At 41.6% G+C, this 19,878-nt stretch overlaps 1 protein-coding gene across 1 annotated transcript in view; it reads right to left on the bottom strand.

Moving 5' to 3' along the window:
- Positions 1–19,878, bottom strand: part of SLIT3 (slit guidance ligand 3) — an 892,819-nt gene that overhangs the window by 245,973 nt on the left and 626,968 nt on the right. Inside the window, exon 8 of the mRNA XM_069199342.1 lies at positions 3,973–4,136. Coding sequence (XP_069055443.1) covers positions 3,973–4,136 — 164 coding nt within the window. The remainder of the gene's footprint in view (positions 1–3,972; positions 4,137–19,878) is intronic.

Genomic DNA, 19,878 nt, shown 5'->3' with positions numbered 1-19,878 from the left:
GTCGCACTGCATTGGATGCAACACCACTTTTCTTAAATCAGGGCCTAAATCTAAGTCCAGTGAACGATAAACATACTGAGCCTTAATTCCTATCAGATGAAGATATGACAAAAGGCTGCTGAATATTCCTACAGTCCACACCGCAGCATTTCATAATTAGTGGACGGCTATGAATCTAATTTAATCTAACGAACAACCATCTATTGTAGTAAATACATGAATGTAAATGAATGAGTAAAACTCTACAAGTACACACACACACACCGGTATGTAAATAGATAGATAGATGTGTGTTTGCATATTTATTACCTACAAGGTTATGGGTGTGTTTTTAATGTGAGTAAAGAAAAGAGCCTTTGCAAAGATTCCTTTAAGCCCTGGGCCTGCTTTATGCTCAACAAATGCCATATTTCACCGCTCCCCGATTGAAATAGGGCTTACTGATAACCTGGCGTGCAGCATATTTACCACCAGCTACGTTCTCTCTTCTTTTGATAAGCAAACTGTTGGACCTAAACATCATCAAGGCCCAATGACATGGAAACACACCTCCTCTGTGACCTTCTTCAGGACTGACTGTTTCAAGCTTGAGACCACGAGCTGGGCTTAGTGCAAATCGGAGTTCGAACAAGTTCCATTTCTGAAACACTCATCCTTTCAGTGTTTTGTGAATGACACAGAGGTCACTGCAGTGAGCTAATTGTTTTGACATAATAAAGGGCAGTGATTAGAAGCTATTCATTTTTGGCTGGTTCACAAAGGTAAACTTACACTTTTGTGTAAGTTTATGATTGTTTGCTATTCTCAAAGGTATTTTACTAGTAGTATCTTTAGGACTGTGGGGTTTCCACACATACAAAGATAGGACTGCCCTGTGTTTTTATGTGCAGAGACTCTGCAGTATTAAAGATACTACTAGTAAAATGCTTTGTGAATATCAAACAGTCGCAAACTTTCACAAATGTGTGTACTTTTGTAAGTCAGGCCCTTTGTGCCTAAATTTTTATCAGTGTGGATTCACTGCCTTTGGTATCTGCACGATTGTAATAACAGGATCAATTATACAATTTATTTGGCACGTTTTATTATTTTTTATTTTAGCATTCAGTAAAAAATTAATCTTTGGGATAGATGGTAAATATATAAAGCAAACCGGAGCACAGATCTTAGGGGTTTGTGGAATATGTTCTACACTGCAAACAAACACATGCACAATAGAGTCCTCCAGTATTCAGAGTAAATTGTTTTCTGTGAGCATATACTTCGAACAGAAAAGTCAAGAAAGAATGCTAGTAGGAGACTGGTTTGAGGATAAAATGTCTTGTTTGAGGAGAAAATGGGTATTAACAAGACATATTCTACTCAAACCAAACTCCACAGGCATAAATTATGAGAAAGTTTGAACTATGAGAAATGGCAGAACAATTCTCACTTTTTGCAGCATGTGAAATGAGGGAATTATGCAAGATTATAACAGAGTGCCTAAAAAATTGCAGTAAAAAATGGCGCAAAGAAATCTAATAGATTTCCTTGCGCCATTTTTTTGGCCGCCCTAACGCGGAAACACCCCCTTTGCATACATTAAGCCTGGCGCAGGCATAATATAGCTCATAGGGTAACAGAGTGGATCAATGCATGCGTTGCACCACTCTGTAAATACGGCGCGGGGATTTCAGCCTCGTTGGGTCATATGAACGTAAAAAATGATGATGTTAATGTAGCACAAGGTGGTGCTAGGGGACTATAAATATGCCCTTAAGTGCCTGTAAGAACACATATCCTCTGGCTGCTTTTAGCACCACTTCCACCAATATTCCCCAGGCAGCTTAAAGAATATGATAATATGATCTGTATTTTCTGTCAAATAACAGCGACTGTCTGGCAGAGTTCTGTAGCAGTAGGGACACAGGCAGTCAGATTTAGGACCATAAATACGGGATAAATGCTCGTAAAAAGGTGGCTACAGTCCAATTTTTGGTTCGCTCCACAGTGGTGCAAAGGTTGAACAAAGCCATTACATCGCAAATAGAATTTTTTTTAAAAAGTCACAACCTGCCCATCTGATGTATATTAATAAGTCAGGAATCAAATTGCGACTCCATGCAAAAAGTAGCGAATGCTGGCATGGGGGCCTACCTGGGACAACAGACCTCCATCCTACCATATTCATTTGCAGTATTGCTGCACGGGTCTCTCTAAAGGAAAGGGCTCTCAGTGCCATAAACATGAGCATATTGTGAATGAGGCCTTGAAGAAGGTGTCGTGCTGCTGTTTGCTTCTTCTGATGTCTGCAGCCAGCACCTGCAGAGTGCACATTTTTACACCTTACACTTGGTGACTGGCTAGCGCCTACTTTTGGCATAAAGCAGTCACCATGTGTTTCGGGACTGCACAAACGGTGATCCTTCTGCAAACTCCTGTTTGTCTAGGGATTTTAATGTATTTCCAAACTTGGAATCGGGGCCTCAGAGAGCTCTTTTTCTAACATCCAGTGACCATGCGAAACTGCATTTAGGTGTTTTCTATCTAGTGGACATTACCCCAGTTCATTGTCTATGATAATTTATCGGTTCTCTACCTGGTGGATAAGAGTAGGGCATGAACCCATTGGCCAGAGATCAAAGGTCTGCTTTCATCATGAACCAGTTATACAATAACCTGGTCTTTGTACATAGCTTTCAGACCATGTGCCTCCACCAACCATGTTTTAAACCTGTTTGTGGATTCCTCCAGTGGCTTTTAAGCTGCAGCATAATTTGCGTCTCATTTGCATTAGCAGCATAGGCAAAATCAAAAGGGAAGAGCAGCATTGTCAATGTGCATGTGTTAGTAATAATATTAAATTACCAGAAATTGTCAATGGCATTTTGTTACACAATTGACCATTCAAGGGTTGAAGATTCTTTTAATAACAACACCTCCACCTTTGCGAACAGCTATTGTACACCATGAAAATAAAATATCATGAGATAATAACATCCTCTTTGAACAGATGATGTCATAAACAGCATTAAGTCAGCACGACTAAGAACAGTCCACTTACTAAACAGATGAAATAAACAATGGCTGCATTTAATCTACCATATGAAATATCAACTGGAAGGGTTTATAGCTGCAATACCCCTCAGCATACACATACAGATGAACTAACGGAGAAATGTCTTTAAGACGATGGTATTCAGCAATATCTTGATTTATCAGCAAGAGTTCCGAACGGTAGGAATTGACAGCTGTCAGAACAGAGTGATTACATTCTCTTGCCAGAAAGGATACCCTTAAAATAACAGTGAGATGTGCATTGAAGGTTAACACAGACAAAGAGGAAACAGAAATGTTCTTGTTTAGTCCTGGAGTTGTAGGGAGAGCTGCAGTTGTGAGACCTATTAAGTTGGCGGAGTGCTTATAAGATCTCCCTAAGTTTGGATTTTCACAAAGACCTGTAAATCTATGTATGCACTGGTTTAAAAAATCTTTCTCTTTAATTTAGCCACTGTCCCTCTGTCTCTATTCCCTTCACTCTCAATCCCAACGTAGCTATTGCTAACACCCTCTACTGCCAATAAATGTCACGCACCTACCTATCTTATGTTGTCTTTGTGATGTGCTCTTTTACTATGATTTTTATTTACAAAATTCACGCTTCACCACCAGCAAAACGAAAAGCCTATGACTTTTTTCAGTTGTCAAAATGTCACTGAAATACCATCTACCCTTAACTTATTTTTTTATGACCCAATCTGAAAACATATTAAAAAAAGAATCACTCATGTCGAACCCATTTTTTAGACAAATGAGTGCTTAAAATATCATTAAAATGCCTAATTGTTGGACAATGTTAAAATTAAATGTGTTGGCAAGGAATGAAATAGGGCGGAACAGAGTTCGGTAATTATTCTCTTTCATGCAAAGAAAAATGTTCTTTTATTACCGAAATTGCAAAGACAAGAGGGATGAATAATATGAACCACTTACCAGTGCAGACAAACTCTTTCTTCTGAACATCAGCAACATTGAAACCCCTCAGGTGTATGGGTGCCATGCAGAACGTGAACTGCCCAATGGTTTTCCTCTGACGTAGCCAGTCTGAAAGCCAGGCCAAGTGGCAGTCACAGTAAAGGTAGTTTGAATGTAGCCGCCTAAATAAAAATAAAAAAATAATAATAATAATAATACAACTTGAGCTGGAAATTTGGCAAAAACACATGTAGCAAACAACTAAGCAGAAACAAGTGCATGATTCTGATTAGGTTTCAAATAGGCTGCATTTTTGAACTAAGAAGCAATTGCTGTAAGACGCATACCGGGTGTAGTGCAACATATTCAAGTTCTCTTTCCAAGGTGTTCTAACAATGAGTTTCAAAAATATATCTGCTCCATTGTATTGGCTGTAACAGGCAAAAAATCAAAACCTCTCATTTAAATGAAGAGGCAAATAAGGAAACAGCAGCTATAACTAGGAGGGTGCATGAACTGTACTGGAACACACAATGGGCCCACCCTTTGGAGGATGCTTTAATTTATTGACTTACAATTGAATAATGGAGTAGGAATAAGTTTCCCACGTCAAGTATTGCCCGAAAGCGCACGTGGCAGGGGAGTCAGAGGTGACTTTGTACACCCTTTCCCTCCAATGACATAAAAAAGTAAAATCAAACATCCCAAGTCAGAACACAGGTTCCTAGACCCTTATGATTTCATAGAAAGTGATAACAGTGAAATATAAAATGCAATAGCATCAAATGAAATGATAAGTAAAGAAACAATATTAACAAGCATTTGCAATGTAATCGGTCTCGCATTTGTGAAAGTTAGAGCTCTTGGCGTTGAAAATGACAGTGTGCACACCACAGTAATAGATTTACCAAAACTACACATTCCCATTTATGGGCTGCACAGGTGTGGAACCAGCCACTAAGCACAATGATTTAACAGTATGCCACGGTTTTGGAATTCTTGTTGCCACATCTAGACAATCTGTAAATGAATCACCTTGTACTACTTAGGAAATAGTCAAAATAGGGGGGCTCAGATTTCTTGTGCATTTTTCACCCGTGCAGTCAATGCGGATGGGTTTTAGACCAGGCCAGGTACTGGCCTTGAACAAGACATTCAGAAGGGATATCTTAAGGACAAACACTTACAAAGCTGAGATGTAGCCAGACAAAGTATTTTCCGAATCTGAGAAAGGGCCGCTGGTTGTGGATTTGGCAGCTCGGTCTGAAGTTGAGACAGCACCTGCACACTGTACTGAGGAGGCATAGGCTAGTATCCAACAGCCCCTTAATTAGTATATTTGAAGGGGGTGGGGTGCACAAACGAACGAGAAGCATTCTTGTACAAGTGTAAGTAAACCTGCTGCCAGAAAACCCGATTTATTTAAAAGCTGGAGAATTTCACAGGGGTCCGTGCTACTACAATGCCAGCTTACTATAATAACAAGAAGAAGCAGCCACCAGATGGGAGGAGGGAGGCGGGCCATCATAAGCTGTAACAGGAGGAAGCATAATGTAGTGTGATGGCCAACACAAATGTTCTCTTAGTGAAATCGCCTGGGAGGGAACTAAGCACACATTTAGAAAAATGCACCAATAAAAAGGAAGCATTTAAGACAAGCACAACAAAGAACGAATGGCAAGAGTGGGCATGGTTAAAAGCCCACAGATTGAATACAACATGTCTTGCAGATAGCGCTGCTTGCTGCCTACACTCAACCTAAAAAGGGTCTCTAAGCGAAAACTCATTACCTGGGTGCTTCCATGGTGCCGTTTTTATGACAAACATGCAGTCAGCACATGCCAATGGCACAGCTATCCCATACTCAGGAACAAGCATCACATGCCTCATGCACCATAGTAGGCCCAATTAATGCCTTGAGTGACTTTCTTTACCCACACATTCACAAGTACAGCCATTGTATGACAAAGCAGTCATCATATACATCAGTACAATCATCATGTGCCAAGCACAGCAGCAAAAACCTAATCATAGATTCTGATGTCTATAAATAGCTTCAGATATTCACGGACATTCCTTAAACACCTATGCTTGCCCTCAGTTGCCCAAGCACACCTTATATGTGCCCAGTCAGAGCAGCCTCCAATTGTCAATCACAACTGTTACATGGCCAGGCACAACCTCAAATGTCCTATCACAAACTCCAAATTCCAGGCACAACCCCACAGGGCCCAGAAATAACCAAAGCCTCAAAAGCTCAAACAAAGACACATATTCACAGGCATATAATTCATATATGCATAAATAACCAGAAATTCCTAGACACTGAGTTAAGTGCCCGGATCCACAGTTAAGTGTTCACACATATTCTCTAATACACATGTCCAGACATAAATATCAAGAAATAACCAGACTCAGCCCCAAATGGCACAACACAACAAACATATTGCCTCCCTTAAATAGATTCAGATGAAAAGATAGAAAGAGAGAGAGAGAGAGAGTGAGAGAGAGACAGAGGAAGAGAGAACATGAGCTTAATCTTCAAAGTTCCTCAATTCATGTGAGCAGAATCTTGGCAGTAAGGAGAGGAGCTGTGGTGAAGCAGGTTTCTATTTTGGTAATAAACAGATTGAAGAATGAGGAGACAAAAAGTGTAGCTTTTCTTCCCCACATGTGTCCTTCTTTCTGCCCACCTCCCAAAGTAAACTTGTGTGAACTTTAATAGTTCACCTAGGTGACCTTTATTCTGCTCATAATGATCTTCCACTTGGCATATACACATATCATGGGTTTTACTAAGTCTATGTATATCAGCACAGATTAATGAATGATAATGTGATATCAATACGCTGCAATACAGACTGTGATAGTCACCTAGCAACCCCTTCATTTACCAGCTCTGCTTCTTCTTCTGCTTTACTTTGGAGCATACTTGGCTTGCTTTGAACCAGAGGGTAGTGTGAGGTGTTCTATGTAGGAACAAGTTAGCCAAATGCAGTAATGTGATAGCTAGGTGTACCAGCTGCTCAGGTGTCAATGCAGCAATTCAACAGCAATGGTGCCCCAACCCCAGAGCCGAACTTCCTGAATACCCCCTTGATTCATCTAGAAGAAATACCACAGAAGGGGGGAGCACCTGAATAATTAATTCTTCTCTATTTGTGGATAACCGAGAATATATTTGAACATTACAAGAAGTCCAAAAATTCATGTTCTTCAGAGAATATCCGTGTTCATGTGCCAAGCATAAAGGAGACTCAAAGGCCACTGGTTAAAAAGAGGTTTCAATCTTTATTCTTCATCTCCATTAAAAACAGACAGCAGCAACCCAGATGTTTGTGATATTTCTTATGGTTGCTAGTAGTGTTGACTCTTAAGTTACATCTCTACTCATGCCATCTGCTGTTCTCAATGTGTAGTCCATTCAGTCATATTTACTACTTTTCACTCTGATATTTGCCAATGCACTTTTCCTCATTTTAAAATCCAGAACTAGAAATACTAGAATGCAGTAAAATAATATTCTTCCTCACCAAAGATTGCCATCAAAGCTCAATCAAGAGGAGTCGGCTTTGGGGCACACTATCTGTCTGAACTTCCCAATGGAGTTGACAAAAGACGAACCTCATCTTCTGAAGTAAGTGAAAGCATTGCTCTACTCCTAACGTCGTCCTGTTTGAACATTTTACCTGTTAGGCATCCAAACTAAACGCAAACGTGTGCATATGTATTTGAGTTGAACTATAGTTAACCACACACTGAGTGATGATCCACTGTGTTATTGCAGGATGTGTGATTCTAAATTAAACATGCCTTCATAGAAGTCATTTAGTACATACAGAAATTGGAAATGTTTGGACTATTCATTGTCCTGTTTATTGTAACTTGCTGTGCCTTTTAGTGCAATTCCTGTGCTCGTAATATCCATATATATATCTTGTAATATTTTGAGGATTAGCATTGTGCTTCAAACTCACAGTAGGACACAATGATGGTAACATTTTTCTCAATTCAAATAATCTGATAATAGAAAAAGAGACCATACCCATTGTGTTTGATCAGTGATCTCTCTACTACACTGGCATGAACACTGTGACAGTTCCCATTCCAGCTTTTTTATTTCCATCATTTGGTTCTATCAGATTCTACTATTTGCATTCTGTGTCTGCTCTTAGCCTCCTCCATATCTGGTATAGAATGTGTAAGGTTTTCAAGACATGCATAGAAATGGTTGCATCATGTCTGTGACGGTCAAAGATGACAGATGTTTGCCTTTTTAATGCTGGTTATCTATAATCAATATCAGATTCTCCGTTTATTGCCATGGCTGTTGTTTAACCTTATTGATGCTTTAGTGTCTGCAAAGTCTGCATGTGTTTTACATAATATAAGGTAAAATTAGTCATCAGATACTATAAAAACTAAGGTCTCGTATCATAGGGAGGGACGTCACACTAAGACTATACAGGCAGAAGTAACCCCAGTTTGCAACTCCAACCTGCCCCAGTAGGAGACGACACTGGGGAAAGTGAGAAGACGTGGCCTTCAGCCTGTCACTGTATATTTTACAGTCCGAGAAAGCTGTGATAAACAATTGCTGACTTGCTTTTTCAGATTAAAAACACAGGTATGTTGTACGATCCATCACAGAACATCAAGCACATGTTTGCTGTTTTCTGCTTTCCCTAAAACCTAGTATTGTACTAAGGAATAGCTTAGGGTGTTAGAGTGATAAAAATTCAATAAACATGTTAAAAAGGTTCCTGTTGTTTTTGCTGACCATGACATGTCTCACTGCATGCTTTTTCACATTCTGTGTGGTAACCATTCATATTTAATGCACTTCATTAGGATTTTATAATCAATCATTTCAAATACAAGTCCTTTTGATTAGCAACATTTTGAGTGTGTGATTCATTTAAAGAAAGAGCGTTTGGAGTTCCACTGTGTCCCTGTATGCATCTTGCAGGACTGAACATTACTAGTACATACTTCTTGCACAGTATAGTTCAATGCATTGTGTATGAGTTGCTGTCCAACTACTTTTCTAATTTGTATTGTGGCATTGGCTAAGTTCCTGTGCCAGTAGGTTTGTAAACTGACCTCTGCGGCTCAGTGTGTGGGAAGGGTTCAGATAGTATCAACACCAGAAATTATAGCAGGAAGTTCTGGCTCTTTACTTCTGTCCTAATACATAAGAAAGCACCTTGGTAAGATCTATGCATCAACAGGTCTGAAGCAACTTGAACATCTGCATGGCAAACAGTGCCATTTAAAAAAACAACAAAGTGGTGAATGGAATGCTTGAATTAATCTCAACCACTGGCAATTGCTGGGGCCGCAACCCAATCCATCTTTTTTTGCCGACCATGCCATCCCAGTTTGGACCAAGACATATGCAAAGCAGTTTTGACCCTGCTCCGCATGAGAACAGTCAAACCCGAACTGCTAGGCCAGGTCTTTCTGGACCAGAAACAGTACAGGCTGGACTAATCCGATGGGGAGTAGGGTTAAGATTGATTTGCATATGGTTGGGACCAAACTGGAATGGAATGACGAGCAAAAAAACAATGGATTTAGGGCCAGATCTGTGACAGGGGTGAATGTATGACACTGTTCAGCATTCCATCCATTATCTGTTATTTTTAACAATTGTCACCCTAAGTGGGAAGAGTATGCCCAGACATGGATCCCCTGCTTGCTAGGCCACTGGATTTAAGCTAGCCTGGCAGTTGATTGCATCTTCAAAATAGGAAGTCCTGCAATGTGACCAAAAGATTTATCTTGACTCACACATGTGTGCTTTGAGAATTTACACTGATGCTTCACAATATGGAAACATTCGTCTCACCTTCTCTGACCCATGCTTCCAGATTGGGAAATTGTAGAAAGGAATGGAAGGGTCTTTCTACACTCAGACAATGCACTGGCTATATTCAACTGTAACTGAGTTCTTCAGTTGTAAAAGCACAGGAGATTATGTACGCAGAATTAAGATAAAAGAAGAGGGAAAGGATGATAAGAAACCGGTAAATTCAGTGGATTTTGCCGACAACAAATGGAAAGTAGATTTTGATTTCTGCTGCCCCCAAATTCAAAAGCAAACCTAGTGTTGCTAGAGCCATTAAAAAGAAAATAATAAATGAGTTTGGGAACCCTGGTAACAAATTTTACAGTCTCTCTCTCTCTCTCTCTCTCTCTCTCTCTCTCTCTCTCTCACACACGGTCTAATTATTTTCATGATTTCTGGTGATCACAAATGTGGACCTGTAGTAACATTATTTTCTCTGTAGCTGTCTGATATGAAAACTGAGGGCACCTTTCATTTGGTGTCAGCTCCTCCCTCGTTACTAAATAAAGGAAGGGAGAAGAGAGAGAGAATAGGAGAGGGAAACAGACAGAAGGAGTAATTACGACAAGAGGCAAGAAAGAAGGAGAGAGATGCGATACCAAATAGATGGAAGGAGGGCAAAAAGAGGAGTGAAAGAAGGGAATGAAAAAGAATCACTAAAGAAAAAACAGGATGAAGAGGAGAAATGGAAGGTGGGGATGAAGACATATGGACAGATATAATGAGGTGACGAAAAGAGGGGAACAAAAAAAATAGCAGAACGGATGAAAAGGATGAAGACGGTACAAGAGAGATAATAGGTCGCAGAGGAGAAAGACAGACAAGGAGGGAGAGAAGAATAGAGTGAAAGAGATGGGAAGACAGAAGGAAATGATGCAGACAAGAAAAAGAAGGGAAGAGAGAATGGGACGAAGAAACAAGAGAAGGAGAGAGAAAGAAAAAGAGAGCGAAACAGAGTAAGACAGAGCACAGAAAAGAGTAAGAGAGGGAGAAAGAGAGAATAATGTATACACTTCCAACAGTGACTGAAATAGAAAACACTTCCTTTAATCAGGAGTTCAGTTTATTTACTGTCTAACCAACTTTGCCCAAATAATGGATCATTATTGTGAAAATAACAAAGTCAAGAAAACCGACTAATTAAATAGGCAATTTGAGAGCACTGTCAAGCCCCAGTAATGATACTTACTCATCCTGGAGCCCCGCTTAATCTTTCCGGGTTGTATTTTGCATACACCCCCTCTGCTTGTCACATTTTCTTTGGTTATCCATCTTTGAGCGCATTTCTTTTTCTGTTGCCATGGTGCCCAGTACTTCTCCACACCATCCTTCCACCCTGGATGTGTGAGAGGTTATCAAATATGTCATCTTCTTGGTTCCAGCTGTCGAGCATGAAACTCAGATGAACCTATCGATCGCATACCACAATACCTAAACTGTTTTATATCTTTCGAGCCAGGGAACGGAGTCCTAATATCGCCTTTAATTGTGTTTTATAGATATCAAGTCTCACTCTAGATATATACTTTCAGAATATGTGTACAGATGGACCAACACGCTTGAAAATACTTAGACATCGATTGCTCTGCTAAACCGTTTCATCCTTTTTTTCTGAGACCCATCATTGTGTGTGCTCTAAGTATGTTGTTATTAGTTTGTTTTTCAATGATGATGGCTTGTTGAGGGTCAGCTCATCAACGTGCAGTCCATTCATAGAACTCAGGCAGCCATTGTCTTTTATCTGGGATTATTAATCAGTAGAGTCAGGAAGGACAAACAGATCAATTCAAAAATATCACGTGACAAATATTTTTAAATAAATATTTAATTGGTAATTAATGTTAATTTTAAGCAGACTTTGTATTATGTAACGTTTTTGCTTTTTATAATTCATTTTTAATTGATTAATTAGTGCATTTATTCACACCAAATTGAAAAATGTATTGTATGGTTATTCTTCGTTTTAACTGTATTTATTTTATTCAATTAATATTTTAATGTTACTATATTATTGATAATTTATTATACTTTATGGGGGCTGTGGTATTTTGGGGCCGTAAGGAGTGCAGTGCATTTTTTAAAATTATTTCTTATATTATTCATGTATTATTAATTTTTTCTTTACATTTAGTTCTACTTGCATGGTATATATTCTGTATTTTTGTATGTTTTCATAATTTTATGTTGTTTGGCATTTAAATGTTTGCTTGTACATGATTAGGATGTGGAACGCTCTTGGTAACCCTTCCTAAGTCCTACACATTCCCTACTGTTTTGTTAACTAGAGTGGGAATAGTAAATCTAACCCATCCAAAGTCCAACACTTTCCCTGCTTTTCATTATATTGGAGCGGTAATACTAAACATAACCATTTCAAAGTCCAACACTTTCCCTACTATTACTTGGATTAGAGTGGAAATAGCAAATGTATGAACCTCCAAAGTCTAACACTTTCCCTATAGTTGTTTAGATTAGAGTGGCAATATTAAATCTAAACCCTTCAAAGTGTAACACGTTCCCTGCTTTTGCGCTTTTCACTGTCTGCAAAGCAGAGGGCCACTAATTAAAATTAAGTAGAGGGGGCACATGGACCCTCTCCCCAGTCTGACAACAGGCCACAGAGACCCTATCCCCAGAGTCTGGCACATTTGTTTGGGGAGGGGGGAATGTGGTCCTACCTCCACAGGCTGCATTTAGCCAAAGTGACACTACCCCCCAGGGCCCAGTGCATTTTCTTGGGGGGTGGGGGAATGTGCCCCTTCCCCTGTCTGATTTTGGCCCCAGAGATTCCATCCCCTGGCACCCAGCACTATATTCACAGGAGGCCATGCAGCCCCCCTCCAGGCTGATTTCAACCCTTGGGACCACATCCCCCAGGGCCCGACCAACAAAGGGTGGGTGCCCTGGTGCTCACCCAGGGCAGCCACCACGCTGTAGTTGGGGGCCGCAGGGGCAGTGGGATGTAGCATTGCTTGCACCCACAGGGAGCAGCTAAAGCAGGCTCCTCCATGTGGGTTGGAAGACTATTTAGATATTTTTCCTTGCCTTCATCACTGCAGGCAGGGGAAAAGATCGGAAGCCCGCTTCCAGCAAGGGGGCGGGGGGCATTTTTCAAGTTCCCGCCTGCTGGGAGCAGATATGGTGTTTGTTTCCACTTGGTGGGAGATTACACATTGCCCTGCCAAGCGAGATCTATCTAAAGCTTCCGTGCCCATACCAGTGCAGGCAGGGAAAATGCTATGTCCCAGGGTGAGTACCCCATTACATAGGATATGAGCTGGTCCTGGGGGATGGGGTTCCCCTGGCCATTAATGGCTCAGGGAGGGTGGCCGTGCAGCCCTCCTCCCCTATGGATATATGACTGGGCCCCGGGGGAGAGGGTCCGTGGGGCCAAAATCATTCCAGAAGTGGGGGTTTGGCCCCCTTCCCATTCCGAATTCAGCCAGGCCCCGGGGGATGGGATACCTGGGGCCAAATTGGTTGAAGAAGGGGTCTGCATGCCCTCTTCCACTTTTGAAATCCAGCCAGGCCCCGGAGGCTGGAGTCCCTGCTGCCCAAATAAGCCAGGGGAAATGGGCCACGCACTTGGGAGAACTTAAGGACCACAATTCAGGGTAAGCCTCTCTGTTGAATTGCGCGTGTTACATATGCATGTGGAAAATGTGCTCTGGGACCTGTCCTAGACTGAACCCGGAAACTAATCGGGACCCCCTTGAGGATCGTGGAAGTGACCCGAGGCTTCTTCCTCCTGAGCCGTCACCTCGACAAGGCCTTTTGCTTGATTCCAGCAACTTAAACAGTTTATCTCCGCGAGTTCTCCCAAGCTACTGGCAGGATAATTATAAAGTGCCCTTGTGAATAATTCATGATCTTTCTAGTGGAAGCAGTGGTTCACAAGTTTGCAATGTCCTACAGAGGCCTAGAATTGCAAGGCTGAAACGTGCCGACCATCTACTCCAGGAGTTTTGCCTTACAAGAATAACAAAACAAAGTTTAAACTTTGCTAAAGAGCATTGCTCCAACTTGCTAGAAACAATTGATAATTTAATCTAAGAACTGGTCCTGATTTTAGGCGGCTTACCTGGTGACGTTACTGTATTCTCTAACAAGGGCCATGTGCGTCATTTTTTTGTACATTTAGGGCCATATGTACAAACACATTTTCCCATAGACACAGAATGGGCAAAACTGCTTGCTACATCTGGGCCCTGATGTCTGGCAAGGATTGTGCTTGATCAGCATATGTGATTGTATTACAACATGCTAATTCGAAATTGCTTTTGATTACACAAAAATCTTTGTGTGACTGATTTTATAAAGTTTTTTGCCTAAATTATAGACGAACGTAAAACACTTTCTTTGTCTATACATTTGTAAGCTGCCTCTTTTTCTGCACAACGATGATGCCTTTCTTATTATATGCAAACACGGTTAGAAACAAAAAGTTGAAGTAACAGATGGATATGTTCTCTTCCAACATCTGATAATAAGCTATTTCTGGTATAAATTGTTTTAATTTATCCTGCTAGAGCGTTTCCTTCTTTATATATTGCTTGAGAGAATGAGGCATGTTTCTCAAATGGGAGAATATAGCCTTAGAACCCGCCGTAGCGGGCTCTACCGGCTATTAAAGGCCCGCTCCCGAGTTAAATGCCCGAGCCGAAGGCGAGGGCATTTAACAAGGGAAAGGGCCTTTAATAGCCGGTAGAGCCCGCTATGGCGGGTTCTAAGGCTATTAGAACATTCTGCCACTCAGGGCAGAATGTTCTCTTAAAAAAAACAAATTGCTCACGGAGCCCGAGGGGATTAGAATCCCCTCAGGCTCCATGAGGCTTTGTTCACAGCTGCTGCTGTGAACAAAGCCCATTGGAATGTTGGCGCTGCGGGCTTTTACTGGCCAGTAAAAGCCCGCAGCACTCCATTGTTTTCAATGGAGCTGCCAACTTCCAATGTTCTAATAATTAATATAATATTCTTGAAGATAGCATTTGGCAAGATCCAGAAAAAAAAACATGGATGATCCCATTATACACAGGGAAGAACACGATTTTAGGTTTTGGAACAGCCCTTTGGAGCCAAATTGTCCTTCTGAATTCTATTGGCATATCAGAATGTCACTAGTGATTGGTGAAGTGCAGTACGCATGCGAGACTGGAGGCCTGCTTTAGGAAATACAAGAAAATCCTTGCGGTGTTGTCCAGTGTCAGCCTCATATTTCACACCATCAGGTCAGCGCTCGCTTTGGTTTGGTGTCAGAAATGTTTTGCTCTCCACAGTGGGTGTTTGCAAGCAAGTGCATCTACCAGTCTGGTGATCCCATAGTAGTGTCTGACAAAATTTAGGAAGAGTGAGAGGCATTATCGTAGTTTTAATGTAATTTCTGGAACAGAGGGGTTCATATAAAATTCTTTTCGAGACAGTATATTCTGCGCTGCATAGGCCATGTCAGGAAATTACATTACATTGCTATGACATACATGAGTAAACAATGCAAAAGCAGTTTGATGGACTGCTGCTTCGGACACGGCTGTCCAATATACCTGACTACTTTTGGCATGCTGCTGCTGGAATGAGGTAAGGCACACAAACTGTGCCGCAGCACCAAGTCCAATTGTGCCATGTGACGGCCTTAAAGGAAGCACATTGTAATTCAACTGCTGACCTCAGGAAATCTCTTTTCTTCCGAATCAGCTGTACTGCAGGCCTGCGCTCATTCCATTATCTGTGGTTAAGGTCTTTATTGATCCCTTGCCCTTGATTAGAACTGACAGGAATTAGTTAGCATTGATCTGCTTTCCCTTTTGTTGGAACAGCTTTATTTATGCTAAACTCGGGGCTGTGATCACTTCCTTTTATAGTGAGTCTACCCGGGCGCAGTATCCAAAGGCAGCTGCATGTGCAAGCAACAGGATGTCAGGTTAATGCCGACTATCCACTATCTTGGTGACCGTGATTGGGATTTCTCATTGGGTTTTTCTCTGCTTTGCAAGCTATTATAACTGTCCAGTAATCTTCTCATGTTTTAAAATGTTCTTTTATTGCTTTGGCCACCTCCAGTGTTTGCAATTTCAGACTTTCGCCACTGGTCCTTCTATACAAGGCTCTGTGCTTGTTATACTCGGGACTCTCCTCCTTTCAGCCTTGACCTAAGAATGATTTCATTTGCTCACTGTGTGTTGATTTGTCTTTAGGCACCAAGTAAATTTCAACTATTCGAGAGAACATCTGCAACTAACAATCATGGGGATGGCAAGGAAGCCATTTTGCAGTGCAAGCAGAGAAGCATCTGGCTGCCTTTAAATAGCATGTGTCCAAGTTGCTAAGAGATGGACAGTAGCATCATGACACTTTTTTTTAGTGTGGAAACAATACTCACACCAGCTGTGGAAATACATAAATTATATGCCCGGGCCTCATATTAACTGCTCTAGATTAAAGTGTGATGATGAAAAATAAGTCCAGGCTCTCACAAATGACTGCTTTTGCCCACCATCTGTAGCTACTGTCTCAAATTAAACACTTGAAATTGAGAACTGTTTTTTCCACATCCGATTCCTGTGGTAAATCTCCATTTTTGGCTTGTTTGCTACCCAGAAATTGCAGCTGCATTTAGATTTAAATCTTTTTTATTACATTTTTCGATTGAGAAATTACAACTCTAGAGTGGGCACATCCACCTTTTGAATTTTCGAATATAACAAAAAAACTGTAGCATATATAACCAATATCGTTAAACACTGTCCTGCCCCCGTCATCTCCCCAGACACCTGACTCTATGTACTACAAATATCATTCTGTCCTCTTTTACTAATTCACTACAATTCTTATCCCATCTAGAACATATGCCAGGTATTTTATTTAATTAAGAGACACAATAGCTTTGGCCTCTTAGGGCTCAACAGTCCTATGTAATATTGGTTGAGATAAGAAATGACCGGGTCCCATACATTTCAAAACATATGTTGCATTCCAATGTATGTTCCATTACAAGTTCACTGTAAGCCAATTTCTCATAGCTAAGGAAAGACCACATCCTGTGTAGCCACAGGTTAATTGCAGGAATCCTGTTATTTATCCACAGTGACAAAATGACTTGTTTGGAAGACTAAAGGAGCTAGAGAAGGGGGGAAATGTAAAGGTTCAATGCACTCTAAGCTTTCAGGAGCCAAAGAATTTCCCCCAATAGACAGGTTGCCAAATTGTAGTCAATGAAACACAGAGTGTGTTTCTCCCCTTGACTTTTCTATCACATACCACAGTTGGAAAGCTAAGTACCACTGCACCAGCTGTGGTAGCCACAACCCCTTTGCCAAGCATTTTATTGCACTTTTTTCAACTGAACCACTGTCTCTTCCCTTCTTGGATGAAGGTGTTATAGTCTTCTTCTAGGTGTTTGATATATCCATGATTAGCGAAGAGTGGGCGTGCCTGGAATACTTACAACATTTTCAGTAGAATCATCCTTTTCTGGGCTGCTATTCGTCCCACAAATGAAAACATGTGACCCAGCCAGGATTTTAAGTCCACCTCTACCGTCTTCAGTGCCGGCTATTGGGCAGTGTGACTGGTGCAGCTGCTCTGGGTGTTGACCTAGAATGGGTGGTGGTGCTGTGTTTAGCAGTAATGTACAATTTAAAAGCACCTCATTCAGAGTTCCTTGTGCTTTCAGCTTTCAGGCAGCAATAAAAATGTCAGGATAACTCTTGTGATTAATGTTCCTACTATAGCGAGAGATCGAGTTTTGTCTTGTGGCAGTTTTGACTAGCCATAAAGTAGCGCAGAGGGTTAATATGCCTCCTACAAATAACAGATCTGTATTTTCTGTGGATATCGGAGTGGAGTAGTAAAGCCAGCCTTTACCAGCAATGTAAAACAACTATAATGCACGTGAGAGAGGGGCTAATGAAGATTGTCTCACCAGGCACCACCAGTGCTAAAACCAGCCCTGACCATCAAATTCTCAGTGCCAAAGTGATATAAATCTTCCGTTGGATGCCCATCCGAAGTCAGCCACCAGAAGAAATATCTGCCTACCTCCCAATAACTAAGCTGCTCCTCTCCACCCCCCTAAAGCCAGCCCCTTGGATTTGTTTCAGTTTTCGCAAAAGTCAGCTATTGCCTGAAACCTTTCCAGGTCAGGTATCAGTACAGTTTCATCTAAAATTGTTGAAGTATGACCTTTCCAAGCATATGAGTGCTTTAGAAAGCCCTGATCGAAGAGGTGGGGATGCGGGGCAGAAAGGCTGCAGGCACGTTAAAGGGATCCTTCAACAAAAGGTTTCTCGGACAGTGTGCTTCGGCTTCTATGGCAAGCTATTTGGCAACCTTTCGGAGAACGCATCATGGCATCGGCCATGGGGGCACCCGACTTGCGAAGCGCAGGGAAAGGATCACACATGCCGACTTTTTACAAGTGCCCTTTTACACAGAGACTCCAAATGACATTTCCAGTGGATTATTTTAGAAAAGGGGTCACCATTCTCCTTTGATAAAATGCTCATCTCGGAATCCAGTATGAAAGCTTTCCTTTTTCAGTTCCATTGATGACTTCCTTCCTCTCTGTGTTTCTTCTTCTTTAATTACCGAGAGGGGGGTTAGTGGGGACGCGCCTCCAGGGAGCTATACACAAAGCAATATCCGAAATGAAACTGAAGGAAGCGAGGCAGCGCGGCTGCACTCAGCCCTGGCAACGGGCAGCCGGATTGATCGATTGGCGGGAACCAGACGAATATTGTGAGTCATTAATGAGGAGGAAAAAATAGCCTTCTACCTAATCAGTTAAATTAATGCTGACTTCTATTCGTCATCCTATTAAGGGGAACTGAAAAAAAAGAAGAGATCACGTATAAATCAGAGGCCACTGTGGTATGGGATCCAAGCTGCCAGTTTTGGCAGGTGAGAGGCATATTTCTTCTCTAAATTTGCTTGTTTGCTCCTAAATCGACGCTTGCCGTGCAGCTGAGTGCTGCTTTCTGTTTTGTTGAATGGGCTGCATGCTTCACTTTTCGTCTGGCTTGACTGAAAATCAGGATCAATGACGCTTGGCATACGACGGGGCTGTGAGTGGGGTTACTTTTGCTGTTGACAGGGGATCAGCATTACCAGTGTATCATAATTCCCACAAGGACCATCACGGTTCACAAAGCAACAGATGACATGTCAATTCCGTCGAGGAGGAGGGCTATCCCACAGGGGTCAGATTGATGTGCTGACCTCTACTTTTTGGCAATGGGTTATTTGAACATTTAGCTTATGAACTGATGAAAGCCCTTGTGTCAAGCAAGAATTGCACGTGAGTGGTTAAATAATTTCTGCATAGCAGAGATAATTAACACTTAGAGGATTCTTATTGAGAAATGCTGCAAGGCCCATTAATACCAAGACAATTATTACAGATTCCAGAGGCCACAGAAACCCTATAGGTTTTTGTTTTTTAGGTCGAGCTTAGGCAGCGTGCATGCGCTCTCTCGACATGCTGTATTCACATCTGTAGGCTTTCAGCACGCCCATCACTTTCATTTTTTCCCTGGCCTGCCTTTCAAAATTCATAGGTTTCTTTGGTAAATGCTTTACATTTGGCCTGCCCTTTTCTCACACTGGAGACTGACGTGGTTACATGGATCATTTCACTTCTGGCCTTTTAGTTAGTTTCAGAGGCACGACTTTTTTCTTTTGACTTGGCTCACACTGTCGTCCCCAGCACCTCCCTCCCACCTGTCGCTGCATTTCCTGTTGATGTTTGCCAAACCCCACCACCTCTCCCAGGTTGTAGCTTGCCTGTCCCAACTCCCTGCTATGGCTTCTTTCCCGTCCCCTCCCACACCCTGTACTGCTTGTTTTAAAGGCGGATACCCTTACGGAGGGTGTAGTCCCCTTAACAGTGAGGGCTACATACAGAACACGGCAAACAAAATCTCAGTAGGCATTGCAGGAAGTGTAGTTTTACTAATGCAGTGTATTTAAAACCTGAACAGGGTAGGCATATTGCGAGCCTGGATGGTCCTCATTAATAATATTAATTTGTAATCATGGGCACCAGTTCTTCTAAACACCAGAGTCTGTACCGTTTGCCC

This window comes from Pleurodeles waltl, chromosome 7 (genome assembly GCF_031143425.1).
Source record: "Pleurodeles waltl isolate 20211129_DDA chromosome 7, aPleWal1.hap1.20221129, whole genome shotgun sequence".
Taxonomy (NCBI): domain Eukaryota; kingdom Metazoa; phylum Chordata; class Amphibia; order Caudata; family Salamandridae; genus Pleurodeles; species Pleurodeles waltl.
This window is presented reverse-complemented; position numbering and strand designations above follow the sequence as displayed.